The sequence below is a fragment of the Micromesistius poutassou genome (assembly GCF_964030765.1).
Source record: "Micromesistius poutassou genome assembly, chromosome: 18".
Lineage (NCBI taxonomy): Eukaryota > Metazoa > Chordata > Actinopteri > Gadiformes > Gadidae > Micromesistius > Micromesistius poutassou.
In genome coordinates, this window is record NC_140288.1 from 14,926,840 (window position 1) to 14,945,689 (window position 18,850).

Below are 18,850 nucleotides of genomic sequence, written 5' to 3' on the forward strand. Positions count from 1 at the left end.
GAATTGTAATTATATTTAATCCTTTTTTATTCCCACTTTGATCACCAAATGTCACATTTAAAAAAAACAGCTCTGGTAACCACACACGCATTACAGGCTCCTTCTTATTCACAGTAAGCCTTCAAATCCAAAGTCAACCATTTTTTTTAACCTGGTTTCATAGTCAGATATAGACCCGAAGAGTCAGGTTTCTCAAATGATTTTGTAACAAGAAGTACAACAAAGTCACTGCAAGCTGCCTCATGTGCTACTTTGGGCCCTGTCTGCATATCTAGTCTCTTGCCTAACTAGTCTGTAAACTAGTCTGTAAACTGGTTTACCAACAAATTCTGAACCTCATGTTTTGAATGTTAATTTCCTACTTTCCCACAATCTCAAGCTACACTCCTACTGAATGCCTGATACAGAAAACCCATACATCTGTGGGTTCCAATCCCAATCCACCAATTATCGTGAAGTTCAGTTCCATAAAAACAGGATATCCAGAACAGAAATCCATATGAAACAAACAAAAGAAGATAACAAAAAGGAAAAATACCAAACAGTTCCAAGGTAGTAATTTGTTGAGTTTCTCATTTCAAGGTTAGCCTCTTCTAGCGTCTCCTTGACCTTCTCTTCGGGGTAGCTTTCGCCTTTCCTGTGCTTGTCTTCTTCTCTGGTGTTTCCTTCTCCTCCTCCGCCGCCACTGCTGCTGCTGCTGCTGCTGCTTCTTCTTCTTCTTCAGCTGTTGCCTCCTCAGCCAATAGCGGGTTAGTCGGTGCAACCTCTGCCAATGGCGCGTCAGCCGGCTTCTCCTCAGCCAATAGCACATCAGCACGAGCCTCCTCAGCCGGCTCAAACTCGTCCAACTGCTGGTCAGCTGGGGCGTCCTCAGCAAATAGCGTGTCAGCTGTCGCCTCCTCAGCCAATGGCTTGTCACCCGGCACCTCCACAGCCAATGGCTTGTCACCCGGCACCTCCACAGCCAATGGCACGTCTGCAGGCGCCTCCTTAGCCAATGACTCATCAGCCGGTGTCACCTGGTCACATTCCGCCTCAGGCTCGGTCCCGCCAGGCAGCTCCGATGGATCCTGGGACAGCAGCTTGTCCTCCTCCTCCTCGGTCAGCATGGGGGGGTCCTCTGACACAGAGGCAGCAGGGGGGGCAGCGGCCGGCCGGCTCTCCTGTGGTTCTACTGCTGGTTCTACTGTTGGTTCTGCTGCTGGTTCTGGCAGATCCAGGTCCCTGGAGGCAGCGGGGTTAGCGGTACCATCCGGGCACTGGAGGTCAGTCCCGCGCCGGAGACGGTCCTCAGAGCGGCCGGGTGTGGGAGGCCCGGCCTGCTGGCTGCTCTTCAAGGCTTTGTACTTCTGTAGGGTCAATAATACACACATCATTATTTTGTTAGACTTTCATCAGGTTTGACATAAGGTGCATATGGGCGATCATATTTGAGTACTAAGCAATGTATGGAATCAATCTTTACAATGCGTTTTGACATCAATCATTTTAACGTTGAAGATAATCTTGAAAAAAAAGGTACAGGATTTATGTTATTATAAAACAGCTTTTCTTAAAAAATAAAATAATAATGCCGGCACTAAGAGTTCAAATGTTGTTCAAACTGACCTTGAGGTGCTCAAAGTGTGTGACAGACTCGCAGTGGGAGTGTAACGCAGACGACTCAAAGTGGTAGAATTTGTTGCAGAGGCGACAGAGGAAGCCAGCCACTGGTACCAGGAAACGAGAGCCTGTAGGGCAAAGGAGAGAGAACCACTTTAATACTACTGCATCTCTACCCAAACATCAACGTTTTATGAAATCTCTAAATATTAACATAGGTGCTTACTGCAAGTCTACATTTTTGTTAAATTTAATGGATACCGGGTAAAGCTGACTTATGACTTTGATATCACAACATGAGGGAGACGGTCAGCTCTCACCATACACCGTGTCAGTCTTGTACTCCTCATCCGGGCTCATTCTCTCCAAGGTCACCTCTGTCTTGGACGACGGGTCATCCTGAAGGTGGACACACAGACACGTCAAACATTATTACCAAGAAGTATTAGCGTGTATAAGGAGTTGTTTTCTAAAATGTGAAACGGTTGTGTTACCAGTTGATAGGAGCCATGGGTTTCGTCCCTCTCCTCCCCTTCCACTTCGCAGCCGTCTTTGTGGTCCAAGGACCCGAAACCCTGCTTCTCCTGAAGGTAAGAGCATACGGAAAACAAACCATGAGGATGTGCCCCAGTGCAGAGGAAAATGGAGACAATTTCCCTCCCCTTCAAATCTGCAACTAAAAAAGTATTTCAATTATCCATCATCATTTTGGGCCTATAAAAATAACTCCCTCACCACATAACTTGCATGCACACAGCTCTCTCTAAATTTGGTCTGGTGAAAGCTGCTTGTTCGGCACCCAAACTTCGCTCAAGTGTGTTTATTTTGTCCTTGTGTAACTGCCCCTGCAATTCACTTAGCCTAGCATGTTTAGTACTGTAATGACGTTCCAGGTTGGTCTTTTTCGTTACAGCGAGCGATTCTCCACACACAAAGCAAACTGGCCTTTACTTCAACAATGAAGTAATCATCAGTCCATTTTTCTTGGAAAACACGACATTCATTATCAACCTTTCGTTTCTTGGCGGATGCGATGCTAGCCGTCAATGGTTAGATTTAGAAATGACACTGCGACTTGTTTAGGCTACCCCAACATTCCAAAGTAAACAAAAAGGAAATTAACCTTTTTCTCCTTAATTAATTTCATTTTTTTTAAAAAGTACGTTCCCCACCCCTGATCTAAAAGTAGGGGCCTTGCTCAAACCTTCCTAAAGATACTGCAGACATTAGTGTTTGAATGCCGGATCTTTCGACTAAGGGTCAAAAAGTCATTCTTGTATTTACCCGTATTGTCTGTCTTGTTTTGCGTTCGTAAATGTGCAATACTGCAAATCAGGTGTCTCTTTATTGCTTTGCCATCAATGAGAATAACCTGTATGGTTAAAAGGTCAAATACAAAAACACACTTAAAACAACAGTCCCACCTCCTCCACCTTGTGTTTGTGCTCCTGGGACCTCATGTGCTCCACAAACAGCTGGGGGGTCTTGAAGGTCTTCCTGCAGACCGTACAGGTGGGTCCAGCCAGGCTGCCAAGTTGCTGAGGAGGAAGTGTTTGAATTCATGTTGATTTAGGATTTAACAGCACTACGACCACAGAGTCCTCACAATATGGCGGATCATCTGCAACAATAGAAAATCCCATGATGCATTCTGATGCACGTGCCCTACATACCGAAGCGAGTGAGAAACTGTGCCCTGCCTGTTACCTGGTGTTCCTTGTTGCAGCGGTGGTCAGTGGCTCCACATGTCAGATGAAGTCCACAGCTGGGACACCAGTGCAGAGGCTCTGCTCTTTTCTTCCTGGAGACGAGACACAACAACATAGGAGACAAAAAGTAGATGCTACATTATTTCCTGCTAGTCCAGTGCTACCGGATCATGGCTGTTAAGCAGCCAGACATTCATTTAGCACACACGACTCACAACTGAGACCAATCAAAGAATAGAATCAATAAAAACTACACATAGACAACTGGATTCAACTGCAGAGTAGATGCTGGGATCTGAGACACAAGGTTAGATGGTCTTTGATTCCCACTCATGTTGGTTCTGCTACAACTGATACTGTTCCAATTCCCAATCATTTCCCAAACAGCCCATAGTAAGTATGAAGCATTATATAGTCAAGAAGAAGAGGACATGGCTCTGTTACAGTTAGGAAGAGGAAGCAGTGGATGATCATACAGAACAGAAGCGGAGGACGTGTGACACTGACCCGTCTTTGTGGGCCGCCTGAAGAGAGTCCTGCACGCGCGGCAGCAGCGTGACCAGACAGGCGTTACTCATATGCTGGATCTCCATCATCCTCTGCTGGTGGGAGAGGCCGTTCATGTGACTGCGGAAGTTCTACCACGACACAAATACAGCCAGAGGTTAGGGAGAACACCATCGCTTGAGTCCAATGTGTTATGTTCCATGTGCCCCATTTGATGGCCACTTTTACAGAAAACGTCTTACAATACGGTCAGTGCACACATTCTAAAAGTACTAAAATAACAAAATGACATTCAGCTTCCCCACTGAGCTACCGCTCAGATCAGCAATGTGAATAAGGGGACAATGGATAGATGGACATCCATGTTATGCAGTGAGTTGCATCACCCCCACCTGCTGGCTGTGGCAGGTAATGCTGCAGAGGTAGCAGTAGAACTTGTTGGTCCCCTCCAGGCTGTCCTCCTGGTCGTTGTGTGTTGCTGCGATGTCCTCTGGTGCCTCCTCCAGTACAGAGTCGTCCGCCAGACACTCGTCACTCAGCTGGGCGGTGGGCAACAGAGGGGGTATGACCAGTCAAGTCTACGACACCGTTTACTATGGAGTCATTTTTCCAAAATATCAGTGCACCAGAGAAGAAGAGAAATACAGGGAAGACTTTTACCCCAAGGGATGTAATGATACAGGTCATTCATGAGGAGGAAGGGGTTGAGTTTCTTGCTCAAGGATGCACTGCAGACATTTGGGTTTGATAGTTTGAACCCAGAAACCTTTGGCAGGTAGTGAAAAACTCTAACCTCTAGTCCATTTTGTGTCACACACAATGGATGCCTTGTCCATGTTTCTTTTTTTTTTTTTTTTTTACAAAGCAGATCATCTGAAAAGGCGCCACTCAAAAACAACACATTTATACCACAAATAACATACCTCTGCATCTCCGGCCTCTTCTGTTCCTTCCAGGACCTCGGAACCAACCTCTTCCACAATGGTGCAGTCTAAGACAGAGTCGCATGGATATACAAGAAGAGGCAGGCATAACCAATCAGTTGCATAGATGTACCAGTAGTGGCGGTCAATCAATTATAAGCATAAGGAAGGACATACTTTGCAAAGTAAATTTTGAAGTAATTTTGAAACCAACTATCCGTTATAATGGCGCAACATATTTATCCGTGTTCTTACCGCCATCCTCTGCTGCGTTGTCACTGTCTAGAGTGACGTTGGCCCCTGTCTCAGTTAGCTTGGCCGGCTCCTCTGACCTGAAAGACATGGAGGAGTGGGTTAGAAGGGTGGTGTCCAAAAGTAAACGCTTTAACTAACTGGCAGCATTAGCTCAGGGGGTAGAGCGGGTTGGCTGGTAACAGCAAGGTTGCTGGTTCGACCCCCGGCGCCTCCTAACTAACTGAGTTTCGAGGTGTTCCTGAGCAAGGCACCTAACCCTAATTGCTCCCGACGACTGATGCTGGCTGACGCCACCGTGACTGTGTGTATGAATGTGTGTATGAATGGGTGAATGTCAGGCAATATTGTAAAGCGCTTTGGCCACTGGTTACAAAAAATGCGCTATACAAATGCAGCCCATTTACCAACTGACATTAGCACATTAGAGGCAAGTGGCCACGACTGATGTGATGCTCGTTTGCTTCATTCCATGTATCTGGGGAAAGAGGCGCTTGTGTAGAGGAGGCTAACTGGTACCACTACCACTTGATCACTTTGCATTTCCGTTACTTATTTTTACTTATCTTTCTTACTTATTTTATATATTTTTTAATATCTATTTACTTTATATTGTATTGTTGCTGTTATGCGTGTGTTGAGGTACCAAGCATAAGAATTTTACTCTTGTGTACTTGTACAATAAGAATGTAATAAAAGATTCTGATTCTGATTCTAAATGGCTCGAATCATACATGGATCCATCAGTTGAGACAACCTGGTCTAAAAGTGATCGTGATCATTATTTGCATCCATCTTAAAGTGAATTTCATGTTTCGAATGGCCAAAGAGGAAACACAAAGCTAACAGGCGGTCACAGGCTGGAAGAAGAGTACTCGGGGGACTAAAATAAGGGGAGGGGCTGATGTTCTAGTGAGGAAATACAGAACGAAAAACATGGTGGTCACAGCAGTCATTACCCTTCGGTCCTCGGCTTCTTCACGGCCGGCTCGTCTGTAAGATCCACCACTGTCGCCGTGCTTTGACCGGCTTCCCCTGCTGCTGCTGATCCAACACAACAAAACAAACGCACCATTCTGGTTACCCAGTTTTTTTTCTTCTCCAAAGTAGATACTCAAACATACCGTCTACCCTCAACAGAATTCAAAAAGATCCCATCAAAGTAGGCTAATGTAATAGTATATGCATATCTCAAATACATTTAAATAATACAGAATTAAAGATTTTACATAATAAAATAAATTAAAATGAACCCATGAGGAGTTTATCCAGCTCACTGAATCACAATCTAGGGATAACCAATATAATACATTTTTGGCCTGATACTGATATTCATAAGATACTATTTGCACAGGAAACGTGGTAGTTGATAATGTTTACAAATTGTCCTCCCTCCTACCGACACCAACAGGACCGCTCCCCATATGAAACACGTTGGACTGCAGCAGCCTTACCTGGCTCCGCCTTATCACTGGTGTCTGCTGTAACGCTGGCTGCTGATTGGCCGTTAGCACTCGCTGCCGCCCTCTGCTCGTTGTCCCTCTTCCTGTCTGGCTGCCGGTAGTCCTAGACACGCAGGGCGGATAAACAGGATTACTGACCCGGTCACCCTGCCTGGGCTGGAGTCACTCACAGTTGACATTTAGAGCTGGCCAAAGCACTGCTTAATGTGTGCGATGAGGAACAACAACACACACATTAGAATGAGTTTTACTCATGGGAAATAATTAGAACATTCTTTCAGAGCTTTCTGTTTTCTAAAATACTACAATATTTCTGGTTAGGTGTTCTACCACAATTCTGCAGGCAATTAATTGGATCTTTGGCAGATAGTTTCAAGATACCAATTTAACCTCCTTATATGGATACACTTAACCTCCTTCCCTTCTCTCCTCACCCTCGATTTCCCTTATTTAACTTCTTACTTGACTTTTATTCCTACAGTTCCATATCATAAGTTTACCCTATATGTTATTCATGAAATGACTTTGAGTATGCATCATTGTTATTATTACATTACTATGAAAGGTATTGATAGGTTACTCATACAAGGTAAAAGGGGTCGCAAGCAGGCCAAGCCCGGTGCCAGGCCGTTAGGTCTGCTTTAGGCTACATGATCGTTACTCATTGAACTTCACACCCAGCGAGCTAGGTCACCAGTGCCAGTTAAGAGATGTCTCATGACCTGTATTTCCTGCAGTAAACCACAATAGTGTGGCATTAGCTCAGGAGATAGAGCGGGTTGGCTGGTAACCACAAGGTTGCTAGTTCGATACCTGGTGCCTCCTAGAGTGTCGCAGTGTCCATGAGCAAGGCACCTAACCCTAACTGCTCCAGACGAACTGGCTGTCGCCTTGAATGGTTGACTCCGCTGTCAGTGTATTAATGTGTGCATGAATGGGTAAATGTAAGGCAATATTGTAAAGTGCTTTGGATAAAAGCGCTATATAAATGCAGACCATTTACAATAAACTAGCAGTGCATAATATTGATAGTCATTCCTGTATGCAAATACTCCTCTACCACAGTCAGCCACTTCCTGACTGAAATTACGGCACTGTATATATATGGGTATATGACTGTCCTACCAACAGTTCAGGATTTACACACACACTACAGTACTGAGGTCAAAGGAACCTTCAGTCATTGCAACAGCCTCCATAAGTTGTCCTGTACACATTCATTAAATTCCATTGTTCCTCTTTCTACATTATGCTTTGACAACAGCACGGTGTGAAATGTGAAAACCAATTCCTCACCAAATGACTAAAATGTGTAAACCTTTATGGAAAGCTGTTATTCACAGCATAAATAGATACTATACATAATGTTACATTTCCAGGAGAGTGAAGACAGACAGGAAAGAGGGTTTAAAGTGAGAGGGAATACCATGCATAAAAGGCCTACCGGTCAGAATCAGACCTGGCCTACTACAAGGCAATATGGTGTGGGCTATAGCGATGCTATTCAAATGTCACTTTTAGAACTATTCCCAAAAATCCTCCCATTTGTCACATCTGAATTTGCAGATAAATGCACACAAAAATGTATGTGTATCTTTTGAATGTTTTACTGGCCTACCATGCTGGTGGAGGTGTTTGCGTTGTTGTTGTTGTTGTAGAAGCGCTGGTGCGGGTGGTAGTGGCGTGCTGCCGGGTAGCCCATGAGGGGGGACTTCATGGTCATGCCCATGGGAACGGGCCCCAGCAGAGAGGACCTGGCACCGGCTGAGAAGAACTGTCGGAATTGCTGACCGCCCATCGCAAAGCCTCGCATGTTACCTGGACATCAGTCAGAACACGCAAAATGTAAGGCATAAAAGCAGAGTAAAGTGTGTAAAGTTGAGTGCCGAAAAAAGGTCTTCGGACACTCATTATACAGACATAAGACATAGAAGATATATAAAATAAATATAAGAAAGAATATGAAAAGTAATCCATTTGTTTGAATATATAAATGTAGCTGAATGATTTACTAATTAATACAATGTCAAAATGATCAAGGTATTGTTATTGTCACTTAATAACATAATTATACTGCACAATAAAACCCCTTGCGTACCGTGGTACTGTTCAGTTTGGTTGAAAATGCAGAGAATACATAATGTTAGATAGATAGATCTATATATCAGGTCCAATACCATTATTGCTGGATTCTGATGACAGAAAGCTTCATCTTGTGTTGTACCTTGCATTTGTTGCATCAACAGAGCTCCCTGCAACATGGGGTTGGGGGCGATGATTGTGGTCTGGGTAGCCTGGCACATGTTGACCATCCTGGGCGAAGGGGCATTCTGGGATTGCATGGCCCTGTTACATAAAACCGAATCAAACATTGTTATTTAAGTTGATTTTATCCAGTGATTGTATTTGTGGTACAACTAAAGGGTAGTGTCTGCTATAACAGAAGCACTGCCCCCAACACGGTTTTGTCATCCAGATGGCCTGCTCGATCCCCGACCCGGGGTTCACCTTACCGCTGAGCTTGGTGGTGGTGGTGATGCGGAACATGGTGTTGTGGGGGAGGCTGCGGAGGCGGAGGTGGAGGCTGTTGCTGGAAAAGTTGCTGGATCTGCCGCAGGTGTTGGTGAAACTGTTGCTGCTGCTGTTGCTGATGCTGCTGTTGCTGGTGGTGGATGTGTGGGTTGAACATGCCGATGTTGTTTGTAACTGTCCTGCTGTGTGTTAATGTGCCGTAGCAACACAACGGCGGTGACGAGATGCACACGGTCCTATCACGGTGTTCCTAAAGGGTATCTGGACAAGGAAAGACGGTGCTCTTATAATTAAAGGTGAAAGTATACTACTCCGTAAGACTCAGTCGCGTATAACTCGTATAACGCATTACAAAACAAGAGCGCATCTCAAGAGACAACAGATCGCTCAACACAACACAACATGACGGTGGCTAACCATCGAACAATACTTTTCATTTTAGCGGAATAAAAGACTGCTCCAGAAGAAATGGTGTGCAGTTCAGTTTCAACTGACTGAAAGGTTTTATGTATAGTGTAGTGTAATACACCGTAACTTGGTAGTAATTTAATAGGTAGGTAAAGTTAACACGCTGCACCTGTCGTGCGAAAATGAATGCTAACACTAGCGAGCTACTTGCAAAACAAGCTAACGTAGCATTACAATCCACTGGGTCTCTCCAAAGGGAAATAAACCCCGTTATAAACACTTCCCGAGACGACAATTCATTGAATTAAGAAAACTTACCCTTTAAAAAGGACAAGTGCAAATATAACAAAGGACCAACATTGGCCGAAGCGCAAGTAAATAATTAAAACTTGCGATAGATTGCAGTTTCCAGTGTGCTTGTTGAGCCAGAGTCAAGCAAGACGATAAAAGTACACTGTAGACTTCCGGGGGATTTAAAAACTAAAAGCCCCACCACTGCTCCGTTGACTATGGATCGGCTATGGATGTATGAATGTAATTGTATGAAACAAAAAGAAGATACGTTTAAAAAAAGAAATCGATAATCAATTCGAATAAAGTTATGATTAAAATAATAAATAATATTTTCAAATGATGTGAAATTATGTAATCCTTGGCCCCCATGTTGAAAATTGAGCTGCGGAGCTGAATTGTTCTTATTATTCTTAGTATTATCAGTATTAGTAGTGTTATTATATAATATCGTCTAATTCATGTATGCATTTATTTATGGTAGTAGGCCTATCATTTTTCTCGTCATAGACGTTTTGCGCTTTTATATTGAAGCCAATAAGATTGTTCCTGCATTAATATGCCCATCACCGTTTGAGGTAGCTTTGTGTTTATGTCAATGATAATAGCTATGTCTCCCCCTGGTGGAAAATAGCACGATATATTCACCTTATCGTGCTACTCGAAGATAATCAATCTTGGCCTACAGCAATTACTGAAAAAAATGGATGTCTGAATACACAAACAAATAGGCTTAACGTCTGTTAATCAATGTCGGTTATTCGCAAATCACCTTTAGAAACGCATCCTACGAAGAGCAATATTAGCTGTTCATAATGCCAATCATTTTATAAATCACTTAATTCCAAGGATGTATTATATGGGTTACTTTCGGTTACTGCACTCTGCAGTCGCAGTGCGCATGTGCGAACGACAACAGGGAATCACAAGCAGTAGAGCGCCGGCTGTCGTCTTGGCGTAGGCCATTTCTAACTTTCAGTACAGTCCAATACGCCTATTACTACGCACAGAATACTGCGTGAAACCCTTTTCATTAAAAAAAAAAAAAAAAAATGAATACCGGAAAAGTACACCTTTTCTCTGTCAATTTGTGAAATAACAATAACGATCCAGTTAATGTTTAATATTGCCTACCATCGAGTTCTGCCACCACCTTGCGGCACATGAGCGCAGCTGCAGCCTATATCTCTCCTGAGGGGGAGAGAAGAGGAGAGATTATCCTCATCCGCTCTGGTCCTCGGAGGTGGAGAGAGAACACACAACAAGCAAGAGGAGGACACTAGGGAGGAGTAGAGGGGACTCCAAGGAGAGCCAACAGATGCGGGAGACCACCGCGGACACCATATCATCTACGGATTTTCTTTAGGACACGTCTTAAGGGTCAGACGAGGGAAACATCTCCCACCCTTCCTCAATTCATTTCAATTCTGACAGATAGGACCGACCAACTCCCTCGCCAAGATGGGCAACCGAGGCATGGAAGATCTGATCCCTCTGGTGAACAAAATGCAGGATGCCTTCTCTGCAATCGGCCAAAACTCGAACTTAGACTTACCTCAGATCGCAGTGGTGGGCGGCCAGAGTGCGGGGAAAAGCTCCGTGTTGGAGAACTTCGTGGGGAAGTAAGTGGATCTTTCCTTTTTTTCGATCCGTTGGTGCGCCATTCATCCCGTGGCCGCAGTGGCTTTCGTTTCAACACTCCCCCAAACCCATCCCCCTTTGGCATAAAACATCCAAGCAGTGGTGATCTACTGTATGTCATTCATTAGAAACACACGCCCGCTCCATAAATCATTGTTGGGTTTCCTCACAACATTCTGTCTTCCATGTATACACACACACCAGGCCTGCCCAGGGCCAGCCCGAGGAGGCTTAATCGTTACATAACTCATGCTCATACTAATTCTACAGATAATTGATGCATGCGACATCATACTTCGATATAGGGTTTTAACAGTTAACTGCGCTCCTCCATTGACGAAGGTGTCAACTGTTTTTGTCAAGAACAAAGTATAGATTTGGAATCACGTTTAATCTTGTCAACAAACCACCTGGAAACCCTTACAACTGCAGCAGATAAAAAACCTCACCTTTTATGTTTGGTTTTAAACGTTTAAACGTTTTTCTAGGAGGTATTTATTCAATGTGAATTGATTATAGCCCTGCAATACTTATGGAATTACTTTTTGTGAACACAAAGGTGCACAGGTTTAAGTCTTATTTAGTCTGTTGTTGTCCGTGCTTGTTGTAGTTAAAGCTTTTTAGATTAGGGGAACCATATATTTTGACTGTATAGTTTCAGTTGTCTTGGGGGAAAAGTCACCAAAGAGAGATTCCAGGATGCAAACACAGCATTTGGAATCAATGTGCTGCAGTATGACCTTGCCAAAAAAAAGAGAGCGCTAGAGAGAGAGAGAGAGAGAGAGAGAGAGAGAGAGAGAGAGAGATGCACACAAACAGAAAGAGAGAGAGAGCTTTGAGCCCTTTCAGCTGGGCTCAGCATCCATCTGTCAATGCATGGGCAATAGGTGAACCAGCTTACTGCGTGCTAGACTAACTATTAGTCCCTCTGGGCATTCTTTCAAGACATCTTATTTTTTCGAAGATCTGCCAGCCTAGGGTTGTCTCAGGATTTGGGACATTGTTTCCTGTGAATACATGTTTCCCTTAAATACATAATATTGTTCGCTCAATATGAAGTGTCATTGTTCATTCCTTTCCGGTCAACTCTTTGGGAATGATGGAAGAATGCCTTGTCTTCGTATGAGGACTATTCCCTGTAGTTCCTCTCCCTGACAGCTAAATGATACTGTAACAGCTTCCTTACAGCTTTGTAACTTGACTAAATAATAAAAATATTTATTAAAATAATTAAAGTAATTAATTTCCCCCTGTGCAAAACTGTGCAAAAGCCCTTTTTTTCTGCTCTGCTGCTCCATCCACTTGTACTGTACAGGTTTTGCAACATAGTCAGCTGCTGTCATAGTATTACTAGACTATCATGACATTATTATAATGTCCTACGCCTCTTCATACACAGTGGGAGATTTTAGCACTTTAATCTAACACTGTTCCCCACGGAAACCTACTGGGTATGTGCCATAGAAGTCAGGGTAATTCATTCCAATTAATGAGTTAATTCATTCATTAAGTGAATCCAATTATAGAAGAGGAATACCTCAACAAAGACAGGAGAATGTGTGAAAGTGCAAGCGAGGTGAGCTGCAAGTGGAATTCAGTATTTCCCAACGGGGAATACTAAGACTCCTACTGACACTCTTGTGGTCAGACAAACTGACCAGCTAGAACTGACCCCCAGCATCGGTATGGACTACGATATTTAGCCTTTAGCCTGAGAGAGTGTGAGAGAGACAGACAGAGAGAAAGAAAGGGAGAGAGATGCGGCAGATCAAGATGATTGCGGTTGAGTAGTGCAGTGTGTATGCAATGTGTGTGTGTGTGTTCTCAAAAAAAATATTTTGTTATGCTATGTTATTATTGTTCAGTGGTACACAATAGATAGGTGCCACATACTGCACAATAGTGCAGACACATGCACAATGCATATGTAAACACTGAGACACTTTTATTGGCATAGCCCTTTAGTACAGTCACAGTATACAGGCGCACACACACAAACACACACACACACACACACACACACACGCACATAAAGACCTCTTTCTGCGCTGTGATTTAACATCGGTATTAGAAACAGGTTATGAGTGTCGCCATATACAACATCCAATCTCAGATCTCAGATGAACATTTTCTGTCATCTATGATCTTTTGAATTTCAAGGTCTCTCTACATACCATAAAACATTTTAACATGACAAAGGAGCCGCACAGCCAAGGTGGATGTCCGTCGTTCCTCTCTGAGACGTATTACTATCTGTAACGCGGTTAGCGACCTATGACACTAAGCCCCTTTCGCTTAGTGGATTAGGGTTTTGACGGGGATTTCCCATGTGTGTCTTTTGGCTGGTGGGACTGAAGACTAACGTTGCCCTCCACCGCACTGATGAGATATGCTATGCTGATGTCATGACAGAGCATTAAAGACAACGACACACACAGTGGACACTGTTCAAGGTTACGAAGAGAAAGTACCCCCCCTCCCCCCTGCCCCTCCCGCTCCTTCATACCATCCAACCCACCCCCCATCGTCTTCACTCTTTGTCTGCTCAGTCTAATAGTGTGTTCTACATTAAGTGTCCGCTCCATGTTGCCTTACTGCCATGCATTTGATCCGAGTGGTGGCATGTATGAATTGTATGCTGGATAGCCTTTTTATACGCTTCTTGTTATACGCTTCTTGTTTTGGATTATATTTGGTCTGGGTGTAAAATATTCATTTATAAAAGATCTAACTTTCTTCAAAGGGAAAGAGAGAGAGATAATAATCAAAGAAAGGAAGAAAAGGAAAGCAGTACAGTGGATGGTTTCCGTTAGATCAGTGTTTTGTGTTTTTCAACCTGTGGCTGCAGGTGCTCATGTGATTTCATTTTTGAAATCACAAATCACAAATCAGCAAATTTACAATAATCAGAAAAATAATAGAGGCAATTTAAATGTCCTATATATTATCATTTATTTTAGTCAAAATAGTATTATGGCTTGTTATTATAAAAAAATGATGTCACTTCAATCACTCCAATGTAATGCTTTCTGTTCATTTGTGTAAATAAGCAGCGTTGCTGACTTTTTCTTTCCACTGTTTCCAACTGGCCATGGCCTCCTTGCAGTAATATTTATGTATAAAGGCCTCTTGCAGTAATATTTGTGTATAAAGGGGGCCTTGGCACTGCATATGTACATTGCATATGTATTTTTAAGTCTTTTATTGTTTTCGTATGAGGTGGTTCACAAGTATGACAATTTAGTGGTACGGCAAAGTGGAAGGTGGGGAACAACTTCATACGATTTAGAACACATTTCTATCATGTGCAGTGTTAGTGGTGGCTTTGGTGGTTATTCAGCGATGCCTTTGTTGTATTCTGATGTTTGTGAACCTCATGCCAACATCATGTTTGTCGTTAACCCCACCACTCTGTGTTGCTAGGGTTATTCAAACTGCCCTGTGAACTGGGAAGGAGCCTAGGACCAGGTCACAGTGACCTTTGACCTAATTCCTAAAGAGGCCTGGATTCTCTCTCTATGTTCTCTGGTCATATTCCACTAGCTGGTGTTTGTAGATGAAGTCTCGGGGTGTTCAGTAAGAATCAAAGACGGCCTTATTCCCATGGATGTTTTTTTTGTGCTTTTCCCATGTGTTTAATTAGCGCGTTCCCAGTGGAATTACAATGCAGAAAACTACAATAGTCTCTAGTGAACGAAAAAAAACACAGACACACACACACACACACACACACACACACACACACACACACGTACACGCACACGGACACACACGAGTAAGTGGCATCGGAAGGGAAGTGACACATAGACAGAGTGACGACATCCATCCAAGATCCGGTTTATATAATGTGATATGTCCAAAGTGATGCTGCATTATTAAATCATTGTGTATGAGGCCTATCCAGTGTACGCCACAGCATAGAGCACAGCTAGTGCACCTTCATTACTGCAGGCTAACTGGTGTATTTGATCTGATTTGAGACACAGGCGACTTGGTCCACGTATCTTGTTTCAGGACCATGGATAGCTCCGTACCGCCTCAGACTGTGGGGCCAGCCTCATCCCTGGAAAGTGTAAACAGGAACCACTTTTACCACATCACTCCTAGTTTCCAATGTTCCAATATAATAGAAAAATATGAGTCAAAAGTTGTACGTATATTTAGTGTAGATAAAATAGCTATAGCTATTATAAAGCTATGCAGTCCTCAGTTTTTCTTAAGATTGCAAAGAACCTGAACTCTTTATATTACATTAGTTAAGTGTAGTTTAGTAGGCTACATGCTAGCGACATGATATTAGTAGAGTGTGTATAGCCTGTACTCTTTATACTGTAGTAGTTTAGTGTCATTTAGTAGGCTACATGCTAGCGACATGTTGTCCTCAGAGGGTGTAGAACCTGAATGCTTTGTACTGTAGTCGTTCAGTGTTGTTTAGCTTAGAAGAGGAAGTGTGAGTGAGAAGGGAATGCCAGCAGTGATAGCGCTCCACAGGATTACCACTAATCTCTCGCTGCTCCTCAGCTAAAAGTATTTCCACCCCCCCCCCCCCCCCCAACTGCGTTAATCTGTGTGTCTGCCACCTGGTAACAACCTTTCGTTTCATTGGCCGATGATGGTATAGCCGCATGATGAGGTCTTGTTTATTAGCTCTCATAACAACAGCAACCTCCGCACTCCCAAGAGGCAGCCTTTGCTCTGCAGGGAAGTGTGTGTGTGTATGAGGGATTGTATTGTGTGTGTGTGTGTGTGTGTGTGTGTGTGTGTGCGTGTGTATGCGTCACTGTGTGTTGGGTGTATACATAATTGTGCCGCGCATGTCAGCGTGTGTATGTGTGTGTGTGTGTGTGTTTGTGTTTGTGCGTGTGTTCATATGTGTGTGAATGTCTTTGACTGTGTGTGAGTGTGTGTATGTGGTCTGTGTGTGTTGAGAGCATGTATAATTGTGCTCTGCATGAGTGTGTTTGTGTGTGTGTTCAAGTATGTGTTAATGTGTAGTTTGTGTGTGTGTATTTGTCTGTGTGTGTGTGTGTGTGTGTGTGTGTGTGTGTGTGTGTGTGATGTAGGCACAGCAGTGCTTACGTAAGAAGGGAACAATGACTCCACCAGAGGCTCTGTGGCAGCCTTTCATTATGTGTGATTAAGTGTGTGTGCGTATGCGTGTGTGTGTAAGTGTGTAAGTATGTGTGTAAGTGGTTTGATGTGAATCATGTGTGTCACGTTTGCCGTATTGCAGAGTGCGTTAGTGACAGAGAAAGTAAGAAGCAAAGGACGGAAAACGGATGAGGGATGTTAGTTCAGCACTCAATTAACCTCCCTCCTCCTTATCAGGACATGAAACAACCCTGTCGGTTGTATTACCAGCACTATCTCTAATACAAACATGACACACATTTGTACAGCCAATACAAATACAAAAAGGTCCCATGTGCAGTTAGAATTTCCCTTCTAGCCCTTTACCATGTTTGGCTTTTGATGTTTATCAACGTTGACACGCAACTATTCATTCTAGGTTTTGTGTTTCCGGCGTTAGTGTAACGGGGCCCATGTCACTGTGTTGTCCCTTACTGTATATTAGCAGAGATGATTAGTTTAGCAGATGATTGTCTCTTCTCTGTCATCCTCTCAGTGGATGCATTTGGTGAAGTGATTGCGTCACGTTGTTGTTATTGTGGTTGTACTAGATTGTATCGTCATTGTTTATCGTTTAGCATGGGGTATGTAAGTGAGTCAGTGGACTAAGAGAGAGAATAATAGTATTAGTCACACCTTTTGATCCTTACAAGGATGTGTGTGTGTGTGTGTGTGTGTGTGTGTGTGTGTGTGTGTGTGTGTGTGTGTGTGTGTGTGTTTTAGTGTGTATGTTGAGTTTCATATGTTTGAGCAAAACACACATAGCGGGGGCTTTTGCTCGTCCATCAATACAAAGTAAATCATGTGACAGGTAGAGAGAGTTGTCTGTCACCACAGACAGCTCCGCTGTCCAATCAAGTGAAGGGGAGGGGAAATAGAAGAGGAATACAGAAGGATTGCATACAATGTTTCCTCTTGTGTATGATGTTGTGTGTTTGTGTCTCTATAGAGGTACATGGATATGCATGTATGTATGTATGTACTGTATGTAGGCCTATGTATGTTTGTTTGCATGTATGTATATTTGTTCAATATGCATGCATATGTTGGCATTAATGCAAGTATTTGTGTGTGTGTGTGTGTGTGTGTGTGTGTGTGTGTGTGTAAAAGCCTGGTTTCCTCCTGCTGCTCTCATTTAGAGGCCCCATATGGCAGGAGGAAAGAGGAGAGAGAGAGAGGAGAGAGAGCTAGAGAGAGAGAGAGCAGAGAGAGAAAAGAGAGGAGCGAGAGGAGAGCGAGCTAGAGAGAGAGAGAGCAGAGAGAGACCTGCAGTGAGGACCATCTGTCCTTCATGATAGGCATGGTTGGCATCGCTGGTGGATGAAAGATATACAGGGAGGGATACCACAGACTTAATGTAGCAGACATGCCACCACACACACAAACACACACACACACACACACACACACACACACACACACACACAAATGTCTTTTTCTCATCAATGCAAAGTAAATGATGGTGGTGAGAGCAGTCCGTAACCACAGCTGCCCAGCTGTCCAATCATGTGAGGGGGAGGAGAAATAGTAGAGAAATACAAAAGGATAGCATAAAGACTTTTCTACTTGTATACAATGGTTTGTATTAGTGGATGAGGTTTCATTCCCCCGCCCCCCCTCCACACACATTATTTTATTATTATTATTATTATTATTATTTATTATCAGTACTATGTATCTGTGTGTGGCTGTGTGTGTGTGTGTGTGTGTGTGTGTGTGTGTGTGTGTGTGTTGATTCCTAGATTCGTCAATCGATTGAATATATATAAATTCAAGTTGATTCCACATTTTAGATTTTTCAGTAGAATGGGCCAAACACTTGCTGATTATAGCTTCATGAATAAAAAATATTTTCTTGCTTTTCGTTTGTTTTGGATTGTCGTGAAATTAAGACTTTCATGGCTTTTCAGGCCCATCCGACCAAGCAGGGCAGAACTAATGAAATGAAAAGCACCTTCAGGCCACTGTGTGACTCTGTCATTTGTGCTCATCTGTAAAAAACCTGCAGCCAAGCTGACGTCAACACCTCTGGCAGACCGTGTTTCTATCAGCCTGCCAGAAGTCCACACACATACACACACACACACACACACACACACACACACACACACATACAAATATAGAACGACATACGCACACACACACACACACACACACACACACACACACACACACACACACACACACACACACACACACACACACGCACACACACACACACACTGCTAGCTTGCGTCACTGAGTGGATAGCTGTGTCAGCTCAGCTGGTACAGAGTCTAGAATCAGCCCCTCTGGGGAGCTGATGCTCATGTTGCCGTGAGCAACCAGCACCGCCCTGGAGGAAATACTTAGACCTCTCATGTTTGAATGGCTACACATATGCATGACCATA

At 43.5% G+C, this 18,850-nt stretch overlaps 2 protein-coding genes across 3 annotated transcripts in view; one reads left to right on the plus strand and one right to left on the minus strand.

Annotated features, from left to right (window-relative positions):
- Positions 1–593: 593 nt before the first annotated feature.
- ciz1a (cdkn1a interacting zinc finger protein 1a) lies at positions 594–9,823 on the minus strand (the record flags this gene model as incomplete). 2 transcript variants are annotated; one of them, XM_084482835.1, is made up of 16 exons in its annotated part: positions 9,715–9,823; positions 8,970–9,249; positions 8,681–8,802; positions 8,075–8,274; positions 6,448–6,559; positions 5,953–6,034; positions 4,997–5,073; positions 4,742–4,809; positions 4,211–4,357; positions 3,819–3,949; positions 3,310–3,403; positions 3,027–3,140; positions 2,097–2,186; positions 1,923–2,001; positions 1,609–1,730; positions 594–1,349 (listed from the first exon to the last, which is right to left on the minus strand). In XM_084482835.1, the coding sequence occupies exons 2-16, from the start codon at positions 9,143–9,145 to the stop codon at positions 594–596; spliced, it is 2,370 nt and encodes a 789-aa protein (XP_084338961.1). In that variant the 5' UTR covers positions 9,146–9,249; positions 9,715–9,823. The 2 variants fall into 2 exon arrangements, with proteins under 2 accessions (XP_084338961.1, XP_084338960.1); XM_084482834.1 differs by having other exon boundaries at positions 5,953–6,037.
- A 1,325-nt stretch (positions 9,824–11,148) lies between these two features.
- The window catches only part of dnm1a (dynamin 1a), a gene marked incomplete at both ends in the record, with an annotated part of 50,556 nt that continues 42,854 nt past the window's right edge, over positions 11,149–18,850 (plus strand). The window contains 1 exon segment of the mRNA XM_084483041.1: positions 11,149–11,309. Coding sequence (XP_084339167.1) covers positions 11,149–11,309 — 161 coding nt within the window.